Source organism: Schistocerca cancellata, chromosome 8 (assembly GCF_023864275.1).
Source record: "Schistocerca cancellata isolate TAMUIC-IGC-003103 chromosome 8, iqSchCanc2.1, whole genome shotgun sequence".
NCBI lineage: Eukaryota > Metazoa > Arthropoda > Insecta > Orthoptera > Acrididae > Schistocerca > Schistocerca cancellata.
In genome coordinates, this window is record NC_064633.1 from 400,249,084 (window position 1) to 400,268,390 (window position 19,307).

General features: G+C 42.0%; 1 protein-coding gene across 1 annotated transcript in view; it reads left to right on the forward strand.

Annotated features, from left to right (window-relative positions):
- LOC126094925 (venom carboxylesterase-6-like) overlaps positions 1–19,307 on the forward strand; it is a 95,515-nt gene that overhangs the window by 59,425 nt on the left and 16,783 nt on the right. Inside the window, exons 8-9 of the mRNA XM_049909571.1 lie at positions 5,274–5,403; positions 12,227–12,359. Coding sequence (XP_049765528.1) covers positions 5,274–5,403; positions 12,227–12,359 — 263 coding nt within the window. The remainder of the gene's footprint in view (positions 1–5,273; positions 5,404–12,226; positions 12,360–19,307) is intronic.

Consider the following 19,307-nt stretch of genomic DNA (forward strand, 5'->3'; position numbering starts at 1 on the left):
CTTAGAGATAGGTTTCCTGCCTCACAATAAGTCTCCTTGTTTTTCTGGGGTAACGTAACTTGCTGATAGCACAGTGTCGATACATTTGAGCTTAATAATTTACTGTTAGCAAATTATTGTCACAGATTCTTTCTCTGAGGTTGGCCACAACAGTTCCCTTGCTATCATATTTGTCATCGTACCGTGCGATGACTTAGTACTGATTCAGACCAATTCCTAGTACGTGAAGTTCCTACCACCTCGAAAGAATGTTCGTTGCTGGTTATCTATGAGTCTTGAGCTTACACCAAGACTTGGATTTATTTCAAGATCAAGAGTATTCTGCAGGGGTCCACCGATTAATCAAACGCCGAATCTGACTACAGTCTGGAACCGTGCGACCGCTACGGTCGCAGGGCATGGATGTGTGTGATGTCCTTAGGTTAGTTCGGTTTAACTAGTTCTAAGTTCTAGGGGACTAATAACCTCAGAAGTTGAGTCCCATAGTGCTCAGAGGCATTTGAACCATTTGAACTGAAACGAGGAATGGTCTATGATCGCACACGAGAAACGCGCTACGCTAAGGCAAATTCTCGATAATTTTTCGGGTACTCTTGAGAAGTTGTCGGTGATGCTGCGCTCTCTAAGCGACTGCAAGAAACTATTGAACTATTGAACAAGGAAACATTGAGCCGCACGAGTTGTAATTGTTGAATTCCGTACGCGCAAGGAAGAATTTCAAATTGCGCTTTCCACATTGGTAGCAAGTATACAACCTTCACTAATTTTTATTGAAAAACAGTATATTTTTCAGAAGGCAAAAATCGTAGATTTATCATGGAATTGTTATTTGAGAAAAACGCGGAACTCGCTGAAAAAAAAACTGTATTCTTTTTAAAAGAAAAAAAACAATTACGCTTTCCTCACGTGAGTACTCTTAAACAATAGAGAAATGCTCTAAATTATTATGCCCAGAAACTCCTTACATAGATTTACTAATTATAGGCAAAAAGTAGTGTTAGTCATCAGAATGCATTTTTACTTCCAGTTACAGCACTAGCGCCGAATTTCGAATAGGACCAGTTGGCCTTTTAGTCTGCTGCTTTATTTACGAACTTCCAGCATGGTAGCAACTACGTATATTTCATCCCTTTTAATCCGAGCCTAGCTATTAGTGAGTTGTGTAGATGCTGCTGTAACTCCTTCGCTGCCGTGATAGCCCACTTTCCTTTGCATACGGTTAGAATTATCTGCCTGATTATTGGAATAGCTTTGAAGGACAGGGATAGTTTTCAAGAGAAATTTCACTGTTGAGAATTAAAATGGCTCAAGTACACTCAAAAATTTGTTCAAAATTGGCCACTCGTCAGTCTTTATGATATGTGTGGGAAGTGTTTCACTAAAAGATAACTTAATATTTTGATTTACCCTGTTCTGTACAAAACAAATTCTGTACAAAACTAAATAACTCTATTATCAATTTTTGCTTATTTGAGTCAACCTTCTGAGGACGTAGAAACTTAGAACTAGGGCGTATAACTTGTATTTATTTCAGTTTAATGTATATAATCATTTACGGTCTAACTAAATCTTTTTGTAAAAAAAATCATTTTTTAAAGTTACAGTTTAATCTGTAATACAACCCAACAAAAATTAAAATGACCAATACTCCAAGGATGGAAAAATATGTTTATGAAATCGACCAACGTATGCTCTTATCAGATTGAGATCTATAATTCTGGTAAGGAAGGAAGACCTTATGTATTTATTCATCGAAATTTAGCATTCAGCAATCGCAAACAGTATCTTTTATGAAAAATACTGTGTCCCAAAACATTACGATCCAAACCATAGTGACATGGAAACCATAAACTTCTAAGGTATCAAAGCCTGGAAATGAGTATTTCAAAACCTTACACCACCAGAAATTATTATTTGTGACCTTTAATTCTATAGAGGGTTGAACTCAGTACAATCTTCCTTCCTTATCAGTTGCACCTACTTCATCTCACAAAAAATCCATTGCATTCAAACGCTCAATTTCGAATCCCTTTCTGTATTTCCAGACCGTAAGACACTTCGCTTAAAGATCTCTTCTAAGCATAGCAAATCCACACACATATATGATTAAATGGTTGAGCTACGCTTGAAAGATGGCTGTCCTGTTTGCTAAAATTTTTCTGAGTATGTAGTGGGTCACAAATATGAGTTAATTTGTAAATCTGGTAAATGTTCTCAGAGCCTTGTAATATCGCTTTAACATTCCCTTTATAATCATGAACACTGAAACTACACTAGTGACCAGAGACTCTGGTCAGAGAGGTTAGTTTTACTTTTATAGAGAGTAGCAGTGAATCCGTATGTATTGGACAGTCTGGCTGTGTACTTGCTTTGAGAAAGATAGAAGCTGGCCTGCCGTGTGGTGGAAGGCAGCATTATTTCAAACGGATATTGTAATAATATGTTCCGAAGCAAATTTTGTGGAAATGAGATTATATGAATGAAGGATTATCGAAAGAGGAATTTTTAAGATTATATATATGTTGGAACACTGAGTGTGGTTAAAGTTTGCTGCAGAAATTTTATAGGGAAGCATATGGACTTGTCTGATAGTTGAAGTAAGTGTCATAGAAGGCAGTTATGCACAAGAAAGTTTTTAAGAAATGTTTTGCTGATTTCTCTAGTTGTGAGAACTTTATGAAAGGGAGTATTGTTGTTGTGACTTAATGAAGCATAGTTTAACTTGGAGGCTCTGTTCTCAGTTATCGGTTGTTAAGTTCAGCTCTTCATTTTTTATTCTTTACCTTTGTGAACGTGTTTAAACACTCGCATTGCACATCGCGAGTTGTGTGCTGCGGAAGCATTTTTGTGAAAATTAGTGGGATACCTTCTTGCAATGTACATCGTAAGTACGCTAAATGAAATTTGTTTTCTGGTAGTCGCATCATTATCTTAATAATAACAGGTTGCAGACGAGCGTTCTGTGCGCATGGGTAGGGCAATGAACTTAATTAGCATCAATGTTCATATCCATTGTAATGCACATTGATTGTCAGAGCGTTATTTGTGAAAGTAATATATCAGTTCATCGGCTTAATAGCTGTAGAACAGCTCAGTAAATTGCTGTCTTGTGAGTTTTCAAGCAGTTCTATCAGAAAGTCAGATGTGTTAAATATTATATTTATTCGCTGTATAATTACTACAGTCATTGTTTGCAAGACTAAAGTTAAGATTACCTATATGCAGTGCCAGCACTTTAAACTGAATTATTTGTTTTGCAGGCAGACAGGATATGTAAATTAAATTGATATGTAAATTTAATTGAAAACCGATTGCTTTCTCGCAGGCGAATTGTCTGGTGTACTGGCTAGTTTAGAAGTTTTTATGCCGCTGCCGCGCACCACGGTACGGGACTACAAGTCCCACCGCCACACCTTCACCTGCCCATGTTAGGCAATAAATTCTGCCTGACTCATGTAGTACTACCACCGTCAGAGGGTGGTACGGGACTACAAGTCCCACCGCCACGCCTCCAAAGTGAATTGCAGTGACGCAGTCACTGCACAGTCGCCGCCACGCCTCCAAAGTGAATTGCAGTGACGCAGTCACTGCACAGTCGAAATTTACTGGCTCACCAACACAGTTAGACCGCAATAGACCGGTGATGCTGTATTGTAACATATCACCCCGGACTACAAGTCCATTAAAAAATAAAAAAAATAATAAAAAAAAAAAGCCGCTGCCGCAGCGTTGTGGTCAGCGCTCTGTGCATTCTCACTGGATATCCACATCTGCTGTCTACGCACCGACGCCATTACAGTCTGATTCTTCCTTGTTTACGTTGTGTATACAGAGTTTTTAAGATACCTCCGATAGTCGTGAGTCCCTCCGACTGCGAAGTACGGGCTGTTAAAGATTTCTTAGTGTTAAAGGCGTGAAAGCGATCGATATTCATCGTGAGATCTGTGCAGTTTACGGAGAAAACACTGTGAGTGATGGAATGGTAAGAAAGTGAGTGAGAGGATTTAAAGATGGCCGCACAAATGTGCATAATGAACAACGTAGTGGGCGTCCTTCAGTCGTTAATGAAAGTTTGGTGCAGGAAGTGGACAATAAGATGAGAGGAAACAGACGCTTTACGATTTGCTTCTTGCAGGATGACTTTCCTAATGTTTCTCGTAGTGTTTTGTATGGCATTGTGGCCGAGCACTTGAATTCCCGAAAATTGTGCGCGCGTTGGGTACCGGAAATGTTGACGGATGTGCACAAAACCAAACGTTTAGACAGTGAATTGACTTTCCTTGAGTGGTACCACAACGACGGTGCTGATTTCTTAAGCCAAATTGTTATGGGCGATGAAACATGGGTGGCCTACGTCACACCAGAATCAAAGCAACAGTCCGTGGAATGGCGGCATTCAGATTCACCCAGAAAAGTGAAGTTTAAACAAACAATTTCTGCCCGGAAAATCATGTGGGACAGAAAAGAAGTATTGTTTGTGGAATTTCTGCCTCATAATGAGACAATCAATGCAGCAGCCTACTATAAGACATTACACAATCTGCGCCGTTCAGTTCAGAACAAAATACGTGGCATGTTGAGCATGGGCATCGTTTTGCTGCAAGACAATGCCTGTCCACATTTGGCGAATCAGACCAAAGTTATCATCACATCTTTTCAAAATGGTTCAAATGGCTCTAAGCACTATGGGACTTAACATCTGAGGTCATCAGTCCCCTACACTTAGAACTACTTAAACCTAACTAACCTAAGGACATCAGACACATCCCTGCCCGAGGCAGGACTCGAACCTGCGACCGCAGCAGCGACGTGGTTCCGGACAGAAGCTCCCAGAACCGCTCGGCCAGTGGCCGGCCGCATATTTTCGATGAGAAACTCTAGATCATCCTGTGTATAGCCCTGATCTTGCGCCCAGTGACTACCATCTTTTCCTGCACTTGAAGAAACACCTGGGCGGTCAGCGTCTTCAAGACGATGACGAAATCAAAACAGTGGTGATGCAGTGGTTAACAAGTCAGGTGGCAGACTTCTATGAGGAGGGTATTCAAAAACTGCTACAACGTTATGACAAGTGCCTCAATACTGTCGGAAATTATGTAGAAAAGTAGATCAAGGTACAGCCTTTCATGTGAAAATAAAATAATTGAGATATCTTAGCAGGTCTTTTTTTTATTTCAAAACGGTACTTACTTAAAAAACACGCCTCTCATCACGCTGCTACACCCTGTATGAGAGAGCAACTCCTGGCTGACTGACCTCTTGTGTTGCTGCAGCTGGGGACGGACCAGCACTTCGCCGAGCCGACAGACTCGCTGGTCCGCTACGTGTCGCAGCTGTCCGACCAGCCCGTCTACTACTACCTGTTCGACTACCGCGGCGCCAGTGGCGGGAACACCACCTATGGTACGTAAGCTGCGACAGCGGCTGTTGAGCGCTTTGTTTTAGAAGCGAGATGATTTTAATAAATTTAAACTTTTCGCAGTTTGTTTTCACGGAACGTATTAATCATCATTAGATGTCTGACGATCACCGCTGGATAAAGCCCTTCTTTACGCTCTCCGCTGCACAACGATCTCCCAGTACACGTCTCCATTCAACTGCATATGCATGGATGCTCGCAAATCACACTGAAGTTCCTGGCAGAGGGTTCATCGAACCAGCTTCACAATCATTCTCTTTTATTCCAATCTCGAACAGAGGACGCAAAAAGCGATCACCTGTAGCTTTCCGTGCGTTCCGTGGTTTACTTCATTACGATGATCGTTTCTCCCTATGTAGGTCGGCCTAAATAAAATATTTTCGCATTCAGAGGAAAAAATTGGTGGTTGAAATTTCGTGAGAACATTCCGCTGCAACGAAAACTACCTTTGTTTTAATAATGTTCATCCCAAATCCTGTATCACGTCCGTCAAACTTTCTCCCCTATATCGCGAAAATACAAAACATGTTGTTCGTCTGTGAACTTTCTCGGTGTACTCCGTTAATCCTACCTAGTAAGGATTCCAGACCGCGTAGCAGCACTTCAAAAGAAGACGGCCAAGTGTAATGTAGGCAGTATCTTTAGTAGATGTGTTACATTTTTTATGTGTTCTGCCAATAACACGCAGTCTTTGGTTTCTCTTTCCTACAGCATTTTCTATGTATTCTTTCGAATTTAAGTTGTTTGTAATTGTAGTTCCTAGGCATTTAGTTGAATTTACGGCATTTGACTGATTTATCGTATAATTGAAGTTTGACGGATTCCTCTTAGCTCTCATGTGGATCACCTCACACTTTTAATTTTTGATTGCGTCTGTAATTACATCTTCAACTCTACTCTGTTCGCTGATACATTTTACTGTTATTCCTATTTTTTCGTGTAAATCCCATCAGGCATCTTGCATTTAAAGACCATACCACACTGTTATAAGACAAACTACATAAACACTGCGAACTTTCGCTCTCATCAGCATAAGCAGTTTAGTTTTGAAAGTAATATTTGGCTTACCAAAACAAGCACCGCATTTCTTTGTTAAGTGAGACGCAAAAAGTGTCCTAGGAGTCTGAAGAAACCTTCGTCTGGAGAATGAGACAGATGCCTTGCGCGAACTAAGAATTTGTTTACTATCTAGCTATGTAGTATACCTCATGTTGCATGGCATATGTTGCTTGTCTTAGTTTAGATTAGTTACAGGAAGCGGTTTCTATATACACTGTCCAGTCACAAAAATGTGACCAACTGTTAAAAGCATGAAACTTTTTGCAGCGCGGACAGCAGCCGGACCTGCAGGAAGAGAGTCAGTGAGATTCTTGAACGTACCGACAGGGATGTGGAGCTGTGGAGTCACGCCAGCTCCAGGGCCATGGCCAGCTGCGCTATTTTTCTCGGTTGAGGACCCATGGTGCCAACAGCCTGATCGATGTGCTCCCACAAACTCATCAATGGGTTTAAATCCGGGGAACTGGTGGCCCGGGGAACATGATAAACTCATCCTGGTGCCCTTCAAACCACTCACGTACACTGCGAGTAGTGTGACACGTTGTACTGTCGTGCTGGTAGATGTCATCGAGGGAGGAAGAACAAACTTTATGTAGGGATGCTCATCATTCCCCAGGGATAAATGCATACTTGTGTTGATCCATTGTGCCTTCCAGAATGACGAGCTCACGGAATGCCACGAAAATATTCCCCGGATGATAAAGCTTCCTCCACCTCCTCTTGTTTCCAGATGTTTCACTCAGTACACTCCAACGGCCTTTTGTCCAATGATGATGATGAGGTTCCATACTCCGAGGAGCGTAAGGGACGATGCGGGAAACCCGCACAGCTCTACTAGGCAAGGCCCTGGTCGAGGTGGTTTGCCATTGCCTTCCTTCGACCGTAGTGGGGATTAATGATGATGATGATGATGATACAAGAACAACCACTCATCTCAAGGCAGCAAAAATCCCTGACCCCGCCGAGAATCGAACGAGGGACCCTGTGCGCGAGAAACGAGAACGCTACCGCAAGACCAAGAGCTGAATCTCTTCGATGAAGCATTAAATGTGATTCCCCTGAAAAGGCCGCGTGTCACCGATCCGTGGACGTCCAGTTGCGGTGTTGGCTTGCAAATTCCAGCCTTCGCCACCCATGAACGGCAGTCATCATGGGTGTGTTCACCAGGCGCCTGCTGCGGAGGCCCGTAGGGAGCAATGTTCAGCGGTCGGTCGTTGGGGAAGCACTCCCTTTAGCCCCTTTGTTGATCTGGGCAGTCAGCTGCTCATCCATCCACCCGTACACATCTCCGCAGTTCTTGTCCACGCCTGTCACCTGGGGCCTTTGGTGCACAACGGTTTCAGTTAGCACCATTTTACTATGCGTGGGATACTTAAGCCACAGCGTACAGTTTATAAACTCAACATTTTGCGAAATGCTTCAGCCCCCGGCTAAAATGCCAGTGACCATGCCATTTAGGACGACAGACACATCACTTCGTTCCGGCATTACGACAGCGACTGCACTGTTTTCCACGTCCTCATGAGATACTTTATATCCCCTCCACTACTAGTGCTAACATCTGCCGTCTGTGACTGGTTATTGCATGTTGAAGTCGAATATAGGAGACGATCACATTAATGTCGCTGGGCCGTGTACGTTGGTATTTCCAGTGAGTTTTTTGGTTGTGAATTAGTTCGTTAAATAATCAGTAAGTGCGTTCTTTCATTAGGCGATGTAATTGATAATCCCTCCACACTGTAACAAAACCAGCACAGGCATTTTACACTGTAAAGAGCGATGAGTCTTTTACAGTGTGTTGTACACTCATGTTCATAAATTAAGGATAATTGCAGAATGTGGTGCCACACAACGTGCCACTACACAAAACTGGCGCTAATAGCAGAGACACGTAGGGAACACACACGACACATACCTGATACCTGTAAGTCCACGATATTAAGTTGAGAAAACCGTCCCGAAATACATGTGCTACAAAACGCCACTGTTTCCTGCGCATGTACCCCGATATCAATATGGGATATGATCACCATACACACGTACACAGACCGCACAACGGGCTGGCATACTTTGGATCAGGTGGTCGAGAAACTGCTGGTGTATAGTCTCCCATTCTTACAGCAGTGCCTGTTGGAGCTCATGAAGTGTCCTAGGGGTTCGGAGACGTGCAGCGATACGTCGACCGAGAGCGTTCCAGATGTGGTCGATGGGATTTAGGTCTGGAGAACAGGCAGGACACTCCAGTCGCCTGATATCTTCGGTTTCAAGGCACTCTTCCACGATGGCAGTTCGGTGGGGTCGTGCATTATCATCCTTCAGGAGGAAGGTGGGACCCACTGCGCCCCTGAAAAGGCGGACATACTGGTGCAAAACGACGTCCCGATACACCTGACCTGTTACAGTTCCTCTGTCAGAGACATGCAGGGGTGTACGTGCACTTATCATAATTACCCCCCCCCCCCCACACACACACCCTATCAAATCGCGACCTCCATACTGCTCCCTTTCAAGGACATTAAGGAGTTGGTACATGGTTCCTGGTTCACGCCAGATGAAAACCTGGCGAGAATCACTGTTCAGAGTATACCTGGTGGACTCGCATTCGGAAGGACGACGGTTCAATCCCGCGTCCGGCCGTCCTGATTTAGGTTTTCCGTGATTTCCCTAAATCACTCCAGGCAAATTCCGGGATGGTTCCTCTGAAAGGGCACGGCCGACTTCCTTCCCCATCCTTCCCTAATCCGATGAGACCGATGACCACGCTGTCTGGTCTCCTTCCCCAAACCAACCAACAACAACAACAAGTATACCTGGACTCGCCCGTGAACATAATCTGGGACCACTGTTTCAATGACCATGTACTGTGTCCTTAACACCAGGCTTTACAGTCTCTCCTCTGACCAGGGATCGGTGGAAGGCACCTTGCAGGTCTCCGGGTGAATAAACCATGTCTGTTCAGTCGTCTGTATACTGTGTGTCTGGAGACATCTGTTCCAGTGGCTGCGGTCAGGTCCGGAGCAAGGCTACCTGTAGTACTTCGTGGCCGTGTGCGGGCACTGATGGTCGGATATCAATCTTCTGGTATTGTTGTACACTGTGGACGTCCCGTACTATAGCGTCTGGACACGGTTCCTGTCTGCTGGAATCGTTGCCATAATCTTGAGATCACACTTTGTGGCACACGGAGGGCCCATGCTACGACCTGCCGTTTTTGACCAGCCTCCAGTCGCCCTAGTATTCTACCCCTCATAACGTCATCAATATGTGTTCTTTGAGCCATGTTTAACACACAGTCACCATTAGCATGTTTGAAAACGTCTGCACACTTACTCGCAGCACCGTACTGTGACATGCACAAACACACCTCTTCGTATGTGGACTGCTGCCAGCGCCACCGTGCCACGATCGCAGATCAGATGCACCGCATGGTCATACCCCTAGTTGATTTAAACCCGCAAACCGCCCACCAGAGCGTGGTCTCACCATGTATCAGCATTATCAAAAAATGGTTCAAATGGCTCTGAGCACTATGGGACTTAACTTCTAAGATCATCAGTCCCCTAGAACTTAGAACTACTTAAACCGAAGTAACCTAAGGACATCACAAACATCCATGCCCGAGGCAGGATTCGATCCTGCGACTGTAGCGGTCACACGGTTCCAGACTGTAGTCAGCATTATCTTTAATTTATGAGCATGAATGTATTCAAGGGGTGTAAGAGATGAAATATGATGTAACAAGACAAGTCCTGATCAAAGGGTTCAGATATATAAGAAAATTTGTTTTATCGCCATATAACGCATGAGAAATGAATATCAAAACACGTTATATGATTTAATTGAATCACGGAGGAAGAATGTCAAGAATTTGAGCAAGAAACGTCTTTACACCCATTTTCAACATATTAGTCATCTTTCAAACAAAGGATGAATTCGTCCTCGACCAAAATATAGTACTATTACATAAACTATGGCTTTGTGTAAAAGGAATGATTCACTTTCCGTGAGAGAAATATTCGTGGAAAGAATCTGACACTTTACACTATTAACATAGGTCCGATCTTACGGAATAGGTTCTCAGATGTATGAGTGTTCGAAGACTTTTTATGTTATAGGAGGCAATACGTTGTCCTGGACGGTAAGTGTGCGTCGCAGACAAAAGCACCGTCGGGAGTGCCCCAGGCAAGTATGACAGGACCACTGCTGTTCCGTATAGACGTATGTGAGCCGACGGATAATGTATGCAGGCTTTAAGACTGCTGATGACGTTGCAGTGCCCGGGAAGTGTCATCAGAGACTGACTGTACAGGATTTTCTATTTGGTAAGATGAATGGAAGCTTGTTATGAATGTGGCAAAATGTAAATCAATGAGCCGGCCGCAGTGGCCGCTACGGTCGCAGGTTCGAATCCTGCCTCGTCCATGGATGGGTGTGATGTCCTTAGGTTAGTTAGTTTTAAGCAGTTCTAGGTTCTAGGGTACTGATGACCTCAGATGTTAAGTCCCATAGTGCTCAGAGTCATTTGAACCATTTTTAAAACAATGCAGATGTGTGCGATAAACAATCTTATAATTTTCGAATACAATTTTACTGTTGTGCTGCTTGCTACAGTCACTTCGATCAAGCATTTAGGCGTAATGTTGCAAAGCGACATATTATGCAACGAGCACATAATGTCAATTGTTACGAAGACGAATGATTGATTTCAGTTCATGTTTGATGGAGACTGCGTAGAGAACACTTTCGTGACCATTTCTGGGTACTGCTCAAGTCACTGAACTCCTACTCAGGTCGGATGTCGGATTAAAGGAAGATACCGAAGCAATTCAGAGATGTATGGCTATGTCTATTACCGGTAGATTTGATCAACACACATGTACTACGGAAATGCTACGTGATTTGAAACAGAAATCCCTGTAGTGATGAAGGCGTCCTTATCGCTAGAAAGTATTGAGAAAACTTAGAGAAGGACATTTGTGACAGGCGGCAGAATGGTACTACTGCCACGAAAACACATTACGCGTAAAGACTGCGAAGACAAGAGTGATCGTGGATCGTACAAAAGCACGTAATCGCTTTTCCCCCGGTCCATTTGAAAGTGGAACACAAAAGGGTAGGGCGAACAGCAGTACAAGGTACCCTCCACCGTACCTGTAAGGTGGCTTGCAGAGTACGTACCGGTATGTAGAAATAAACGGACAAGTAGACAAGTCGGCTGGGAGAACTCGTAGCTGGAGGAGGCAAGTCACATTCTCTCTGGAACAAAAGTAGTTTCGAAAACTGTTCCACATTTATGAAACCTGAAGTCAGTGAGTGAACTTCGTGATTAGGTAAATCATTTTACATTACGGTAGACGTGCAAGAATTCCGAAAGGACATACCCCCGAGAGAGGATAATAATATAAACAATTAAACCCTGATATGGTATGCAGTTCTCTTGTGATCTGAAATTCTTTCATGGTTTTCCTTTTCCAATCGCTCTAATGGTCAAACGCCTCTCACTTAAATAACCCCATTGGAATAATCTCTACAGAAATGTAAGCCTATCACCGATATACTGTACGGACATCTTTACGTGATTGACATATGTCTTCATGTGCAAGTAATTTTTTATGGTGATGAATACGTTTTTGCTAATGGATGAAGGTCTCCATTTAGATTTACAAAATGCTGTACGAAGTTAATATATCTCACACTATTTGCTTTGTTGGCAAGCTGGTGTTACTATAAAGCAATTATCTCTCATAGGTACCCCTCACGCAGCGGAAACGAAATTCCTGTTCCTTAACACCGCTAGCACTGTAGAGTGGGACCCGAACACTCTGGAGGGTGCTTTGAGACAGAGGATGGTTGACACATGGAGCAACTTCATAAAGTTTGGGTGAGTATACAAAATAAGGTATTATCAAGAACTGCATGACAGGTAAATTTACAACTATATTCCCTGCTTCTCTCCGCTAACTTTATGTAAATGGTCGCCTTGCATCGAAGAAAACATTGTTATACACCGATCAGAATCACCAGATCGGGTTGTTGGCAGAGGTTTATCGCGGTACTAGGGATTGGGAGTTTTGTTAAATTCCATAGGTTAAGAGCAGTGATTAATCAAAAAAATAAATACTGAATACTGCAATATTATTCACTCAGTACTGTAAGATTATTTACTCTATTAAATATTGTGGGCTAGCATGAGAATCTGAAATAACGCAGCACCACGATAACATACGTACTGACATTGACTATTCCGAAGTGCGCACGAAATAATATTTTATACACAGCGCGCGACTCACCGCCTTCTAACACATAGTTCGCGTGGCGCTGCTATTACGGAGAGAAAATATGAGTGCTTTTACCCAAACTATAATGATTAATTTGGTTCTCAGGTGCTACTGGTCATTTATGTACCAACTTTCACAAAGAAACTGAGATATTTTTTATGCTTATTAAACGGAATATTTTTCTGTATTTACTATTCGTTATCTGCAAGGCAAAAGCTGAGGAGAATCTCATCTGCCGTTAAGCGGCCAATCTTAAATATACTAACTCATTCAGTACGAAAACATTAATGAATGGAATATGTCTTTACTTTACTAGCTTTGAAACTATTAAAAGATCAAAATACAGAAGTCTCCCTCATTTAAATTTAATATTACAGACTGAATTTCTAACTAAAAAAATATCGTCAGCGTAATGGCCGACTAAATTCTGCTAGGGAAAGACAGCTCCCCGCAATAAGAAGTTCTGAAATAGAGTTATTGATTACAATTAATGGCGGCTATTATTGAAGGTGCTCACTACTTCAATAACCAACACTTTCTAATAACAATTGGAATATATTCTGATAACTTACAGACGACTTACATTAAATATCAGACTGTGAGACGATGGCGGCCTTCCGCTAGACGAAGCGAGCTAGGAAAAGAAATCCAACCCCAAAAAAATTATCTTTGTTCTTCTTCATCTACATTACACAGATACTATAAACAAAAGGCTATTTGTTCAACGCATCGCTGGTTGCGAGCTTTACAGATAATAAACTACACTTTTTAGTATTTGATATTCATCGCGCACATGGACACAGTCTTTCAGCAATTTATAGTTCACACCTCACTGTTTTTTAGCACACAAAATGCCCTTTTAATTTTTCTCGAAATGTCAATTTATGTGAAAGTCCGTAACAGGTTATATACAGGGGGCTCCGTTAGTCTTGACCACCTCAAACAGCCTTTAGTTCTGAAACAAAATAAAATAGGTATCAAAGCAAATGGTGAACTATCAGTTGGACATAAAGTCTTTCATTGCTTTTCTCGTGGTCTCGTTCGTTACAAAGATGTGAGCAACAATTCATCTTTTTAAATAAAACTCCATATTTTTATTCGGTAATCCAGTTACTCTCCTCAATGCCTGTTTAGCAATGTGTCTCAGAGCATCTTCCTCCTCTACTATTAGCTCACAGTGCAGCAGCATAGGACAACACAAGGAAAATGATCATCGATCATTCAGTCAACTGTCTTCAGTTGAAGACTTATGCGAGTACAATTTACGCGGGAACAGAGATGAGGGTAGAAATGCTACTCATTTGTGGAGAATGTGCGTTAACAGCACAGTAGCTGCAATAATGATTTCTTATTTACAACACGGGTGCATGTGGTACAGTACATTTAAACGATAGGTTGCATTTCTACCTCCAGTTCGTTGGTGTACGTTGCATTCACACACAAAAACTCGAGACAGTAGAGAGAATGACTGGTGTGCATTTGAAAGCTGTCATCTTCTGTATCCGCAGCACTCAAGCCAAAATTTATGCAGTTTGTAACTGTTTATAACCGTTATTCCGACGGAACCTATTAAACACGCATCAATATTCATTATGGAACAATGAAATGTAACATTCACAAGCCAGTCCAAAACAGATTCTTGAATAACGAAAAGTAATGATTACCAAATTCCATAAAAAAGATAGGCGACTTAGTGAATTCAAAGTTTACGAACTTTTTGCAAGTGTGGTAGAAATCGCCTCGTAGGAGGTCATCCGTGCAATGCACATGTTGTGCAATTTGCATAATCTGAAAACTCTGAACATTGGTTCAGCCCAGAGCTCTGAACATAAAACGAATTATTGTTGGGTGAGATCTGGTCTGTAGCGTATGCTGACTGCACTGCTGTATTTACCATCAGTCTGCTGCATGATTACTTAATCAAAAACGCTGAAAATCATGTAACACATAAAAATACAATAATATATAATAACATAGCGCTGGGAAATATGCAAGATATTGGTGTGTGTGAGGTGCAATTAAACATTGGATAGCGAGCTTACATAAGAACACTGTCACGGAAAAAAACGAGGAAAGTTTCGGGAAGACAGGCACATTAATACCATATTTGCTAATAACTTGCTATACTAGTAGAAACTCTCTACATGTGCGGGCGGCCATTATCTTGTTGAAATCTAAGTCCAGGATGGCTTACCTGCCGCCAAAATTTATGATTTTGCATTTTCCGTCGATACCTCTATGGATTTCAGTTTGTGGCCAATTTGCATAAACTCCTCCAAGGTGGATCGTGGTTTTTTTGTGTGTGTATGAGTGTCAGAGTGTATATTCAGCAGCCACTCATGTAAAGAGAACATGCGGACTCGCCTGACACAGTGCAACATTCGCTGCCTCGTTTCGGTTGGCATTCTGAACTGAAATGGTCTCGAAACCTAGCGGGTCTCAAATGTTCAGCCGTGAGGTTGGTTTGCAGCAGAGCGCCATTTCCCTCTTCTGTCTGACTTCCTCTTCATTTCCAAGTATGTGTTACATCCAACGTCATTCATGGTCCGTTGTATGTATGGTATCCTTGGTCGCCCCGCCGATTCCTTCCCTCAATAGCTCCTTCTGCTATTGTTCCAGTGATGTTGTAGTGTAGTAGGATTTGCCCTACAAGTTTGTCTCTTATTGTTTGGATGTGGCTCCACAGATATATGGTTTCCTGTACTCTTCTAACCACTTCTTCTTTTGTTACTTTGTCCCTCCAGCTGATCTTCATCGTCCTTCTATAGTACCACATCTCCAGAGCCTCTAGCCGTCTCTTCTCTTCTCTTCCAACTGTCCAAGTTTCACATCCGTATAGGGCCACACTCCAAACGAAAGCTTTCATGATACGTTTCCCTATTTCCAGACTGATGTTCTTGCTGGTCAGTAAGATACTCCTCCGATCAAATGCAGTTTTGGCATTTTGTATTCTGCTCGCAATTTCTTTCCGGCTTCTGCCATCCCTTTTGATTTTGCTTCCCGGGTAATTAAATTCCTCTACCACTTCCAGCTCCTCTCTTCCAATTCTCATTCTCAGTGGTTCTGCTCCTGTACTGCATACCATCGCTCTAGTCTTTTTCTTGTTCATTCTCATTCCATGCTAATTGCATAGCATCCTTTCCATTGTTCTGAGGACTTCCTGTAGATCTTTTGTCTCCGTGACTATAGCAATATCATCTGCATGGCGTAGCACGTCTATCTTCTGCCCATTAATTTTGATCCCCGCCTCAGTAGTTTCTCGAACTTGGTCTATAGCTTCCTGGATGTAATCGTTGAATATAAGAGGAGAGAGAGCACATCCTTGTCTTACCTCTTTACTAGTATTTGCTTCTTGTTCCTGCAGACAGTTCCCAATCACTGCCACCTCATTCTTATAGAAACTGAGTATGACACGGATGTCTTTGTACTTCATTCCACTTTTCCTCAGCACTCTGAACATCTGTTGCCAGATAACATTACCAAAAGCCTTTTCCAGGTCTACAAAGGCAATATAAGTGGGTTTATTTTTCTAAAATTGCTTTTCGAATAGGAGTCTCAGTGTCAGAATCGTTTCTCTTGTTCCCAATCCCCTGCTGGAACCAAACTGATCTTCACTCAGCATATCCTCCACTTTCTCTTCAATTATCTTGAGAACTATTTTTATGAGAATTTTTGATATATGTGATATTAGGCTTAAAGTTCGGTTGTTGTTGCTATCTTCAGTCCTGAGACTGGTTTGATGCAGCTCTCCATGCTATTCTATACTGTGCAAGCTTCTTCCAGTACTTACTGCAACCTGCATCTTTCTGAATCTGCTTAGTGTATTCATCTGTTGGTCTCCCTCTACGATTTTTACCCTCCACGCTGCCATCCAATGCTAAATTTGTGATCCCTTGATGCCTCCGAACATGTCCTACCAACCGGTCCCTTCTTGTTGTCAAGTTGTGCCACAAACTCCTCTTGTCCCCAATTCTATTCAATGCCTACTCATTAGTTATGTGATCTACCCATCTAATCTTCAGCATTCTTCTGTAGCACCACAGTTCGAATTCTTCTATTCTCTTCTTGTCTAAACTATTTATCGTCCATGTTTCACTTCCATACATGTCTACACTCCATACAAATACTTTCGGAAACGACTTCCTGACACTTAAATCTATACTCGATGTTGACAAATTTCTCTTCTTCAGAATCGCTTACCTTACCACTGCCAGTCTACATTTTATATCCTCTGTACTTCGACCATCATCACTTATTTTGCTCCCCAAATAGCAAAACTCCTTTAGTACTGTAAGTGTCTCATTTCCTAATCTAATACCCTCAGCATCACCCGACTTAATTCGACTTCATTCCATTATCCTCGGTTTGCTTTTGTTGATGTTCATCTTACATCCTCCTTTCAAGACACTGTCCATTCCGTTCAACTGCTCTTCCAAGTCCTTTGCTGTCTCTGACAGAATTACAATGTCATCGGCGAACCTCAAAGTTTTTTATTTCTTCTCCATGGATTTAAATCTTACTCCGAATTTTTCTTTTGTTTCCTTTACTGCTTGCTCAATATACAGATTGAATAACATCGGGGAGAGGCTGCAATCCTGTCTCACTCCCTTCCCAACCACTGCTTCCCTTTCATGTCCCTCGACTCTTATAACTGCCATCTGGTTTCTGTACAAATTGTAAATAGCCTTTCGCTCCCTGTATTTTACCCCTGCCACCTTTAGAATTTGAAGGAGAGTATTCCAGTCAACATTGTACTATTCACATTTTGTAGCTCCTGCCTTCTTTGGTACAAGAACAATGATACGTTTCTTGAAGTCTGTCGGTGTCTGTCCTGCGTTATAGATGGACCTAATAAGTTTAAATACCCGTTGCTTTGTTTTCCCATAGTTCGTTTAGAGATTTATGAAATTTTTCTTGCAGAATGTCATCTTCCTTGTCATCTTCGTCTAATTGCTCTTCTCTTTCTTTTATTTCCTCCGAAAGAGGTGTTCCGGCATACAACTCCTCTATGTATTCCTTCCATCTCTTCACCATGTCTTCAACAAACAGCATTTTCCCTTCCTTATTTTCCATTTTGCCTGAGAGTGCTGTTTTACGTTTCTTAAAAATTGATTTGCCATTCTGTAGGCAAAATCAGTTCTTACGTATGCATATTTTCTTACACTTCCCTGCACATTTCCTCAAGAAAATTTTCTTTTGCTTTCTTATCTTCTCTATTGACTAAATTCCTTAGTCTTCTACATTCAGCTTTTCCTTGTTCAGCAGTTGCATTTTTGTATAATCTCTTGATTTCTAAAAGCTCAATAATATCTGCTGTAATCCATTTCCTCTTGGTTTTGGTTTTAGTTTTTCTAGCTATCTTTTCTGCTGCTTTGTATATATCGGATTAAATTTGATCCCAGTCTTCATTTACTCCGCCACGTTGAAAATTTTTGCTAGGTTGTCTGTTTCGTGAGCATAGGCCTTGTCCAGTCCGTCAGTTTTCAGTTTTTCTGTTTCCATTTAAGTTTTAATAGCTTCTTCATCAAATGTTTGAATCTGAGTGAACTTTTCATCAGGACCAGGTTATGATCACTGCCTATGTCTGCAGCTGGATACCTCCTGCAATCTTTTACCTGGTTCCTGAAACGTGCTTCCTCTAGAATGTAATCAATCTGTTGTCCCTCTAGTCTCCTGGGGCCAACCATGTGTATCTTCTTCGCCTGTGACGTTGTAAAAGTGTGTTTGCAACAACTAATTGGTGCCTGGAGCAGAACTCGATTAGTCGATCTCCTCTTTCATTTCCTCTTCCAAGTCCATATTTGCAACAATTCCTTCCTCTGGTTCTTCACCCACAACCGCATTCCAGTCCCCCGTGACAAAATCAGGATTTCATCTCCCTTAACGTTTCTCATCGCATTACTTATTTCTTCGTATATTTCGTCAACGACTGCATCTTATTCTTTGGATGTTGGCATGTATATATGTATTATCACAGTGTCCTTTGGTTTAGTTTCTAGTTTGACTAGTATTATTCGAGAGCTATATTGCACATATCCATTGACACGTGAGCCATAGTTTTTCCTCAAAATTATTCCAACTTCCCCCATTCTTGGTCTATCTTGGTCAGTTCCGGTGTGGATTACTCTGTGTTCTCAAGGCCATAAATCACCTGGTTGGGGCCATCTCATCTCCGATATGCCTAGGATATCGATTTCCAGTCATTCCTTTTCAAGTTTTACATTTTCTAGCTTGCTACACTGTAGCAGTGTTCTCACATTCCAAGTTGCAATGTTGAAATCGGGATTCTTTTCCTTCACCTTATCTGTATCTTCTGTAAACCCCAACTGGAGTTTCGATTAGGGGACTATTTTATCTCCAGAAAATTTTACAGATGATACTGACATGGTTTACTGCTGATGTTTGGAATAACCGTAGTTCTTTAATGTGATGGTTTCCCGTTGTCTTCCACATCCTATGACGTTGATCACCAGCTGGTTCTTCCGCCTTTGGAAATGATTTCTCATTTCCAGAGCATGAGGGTGCCCTGCCCAACAAATGCTGGGATGATG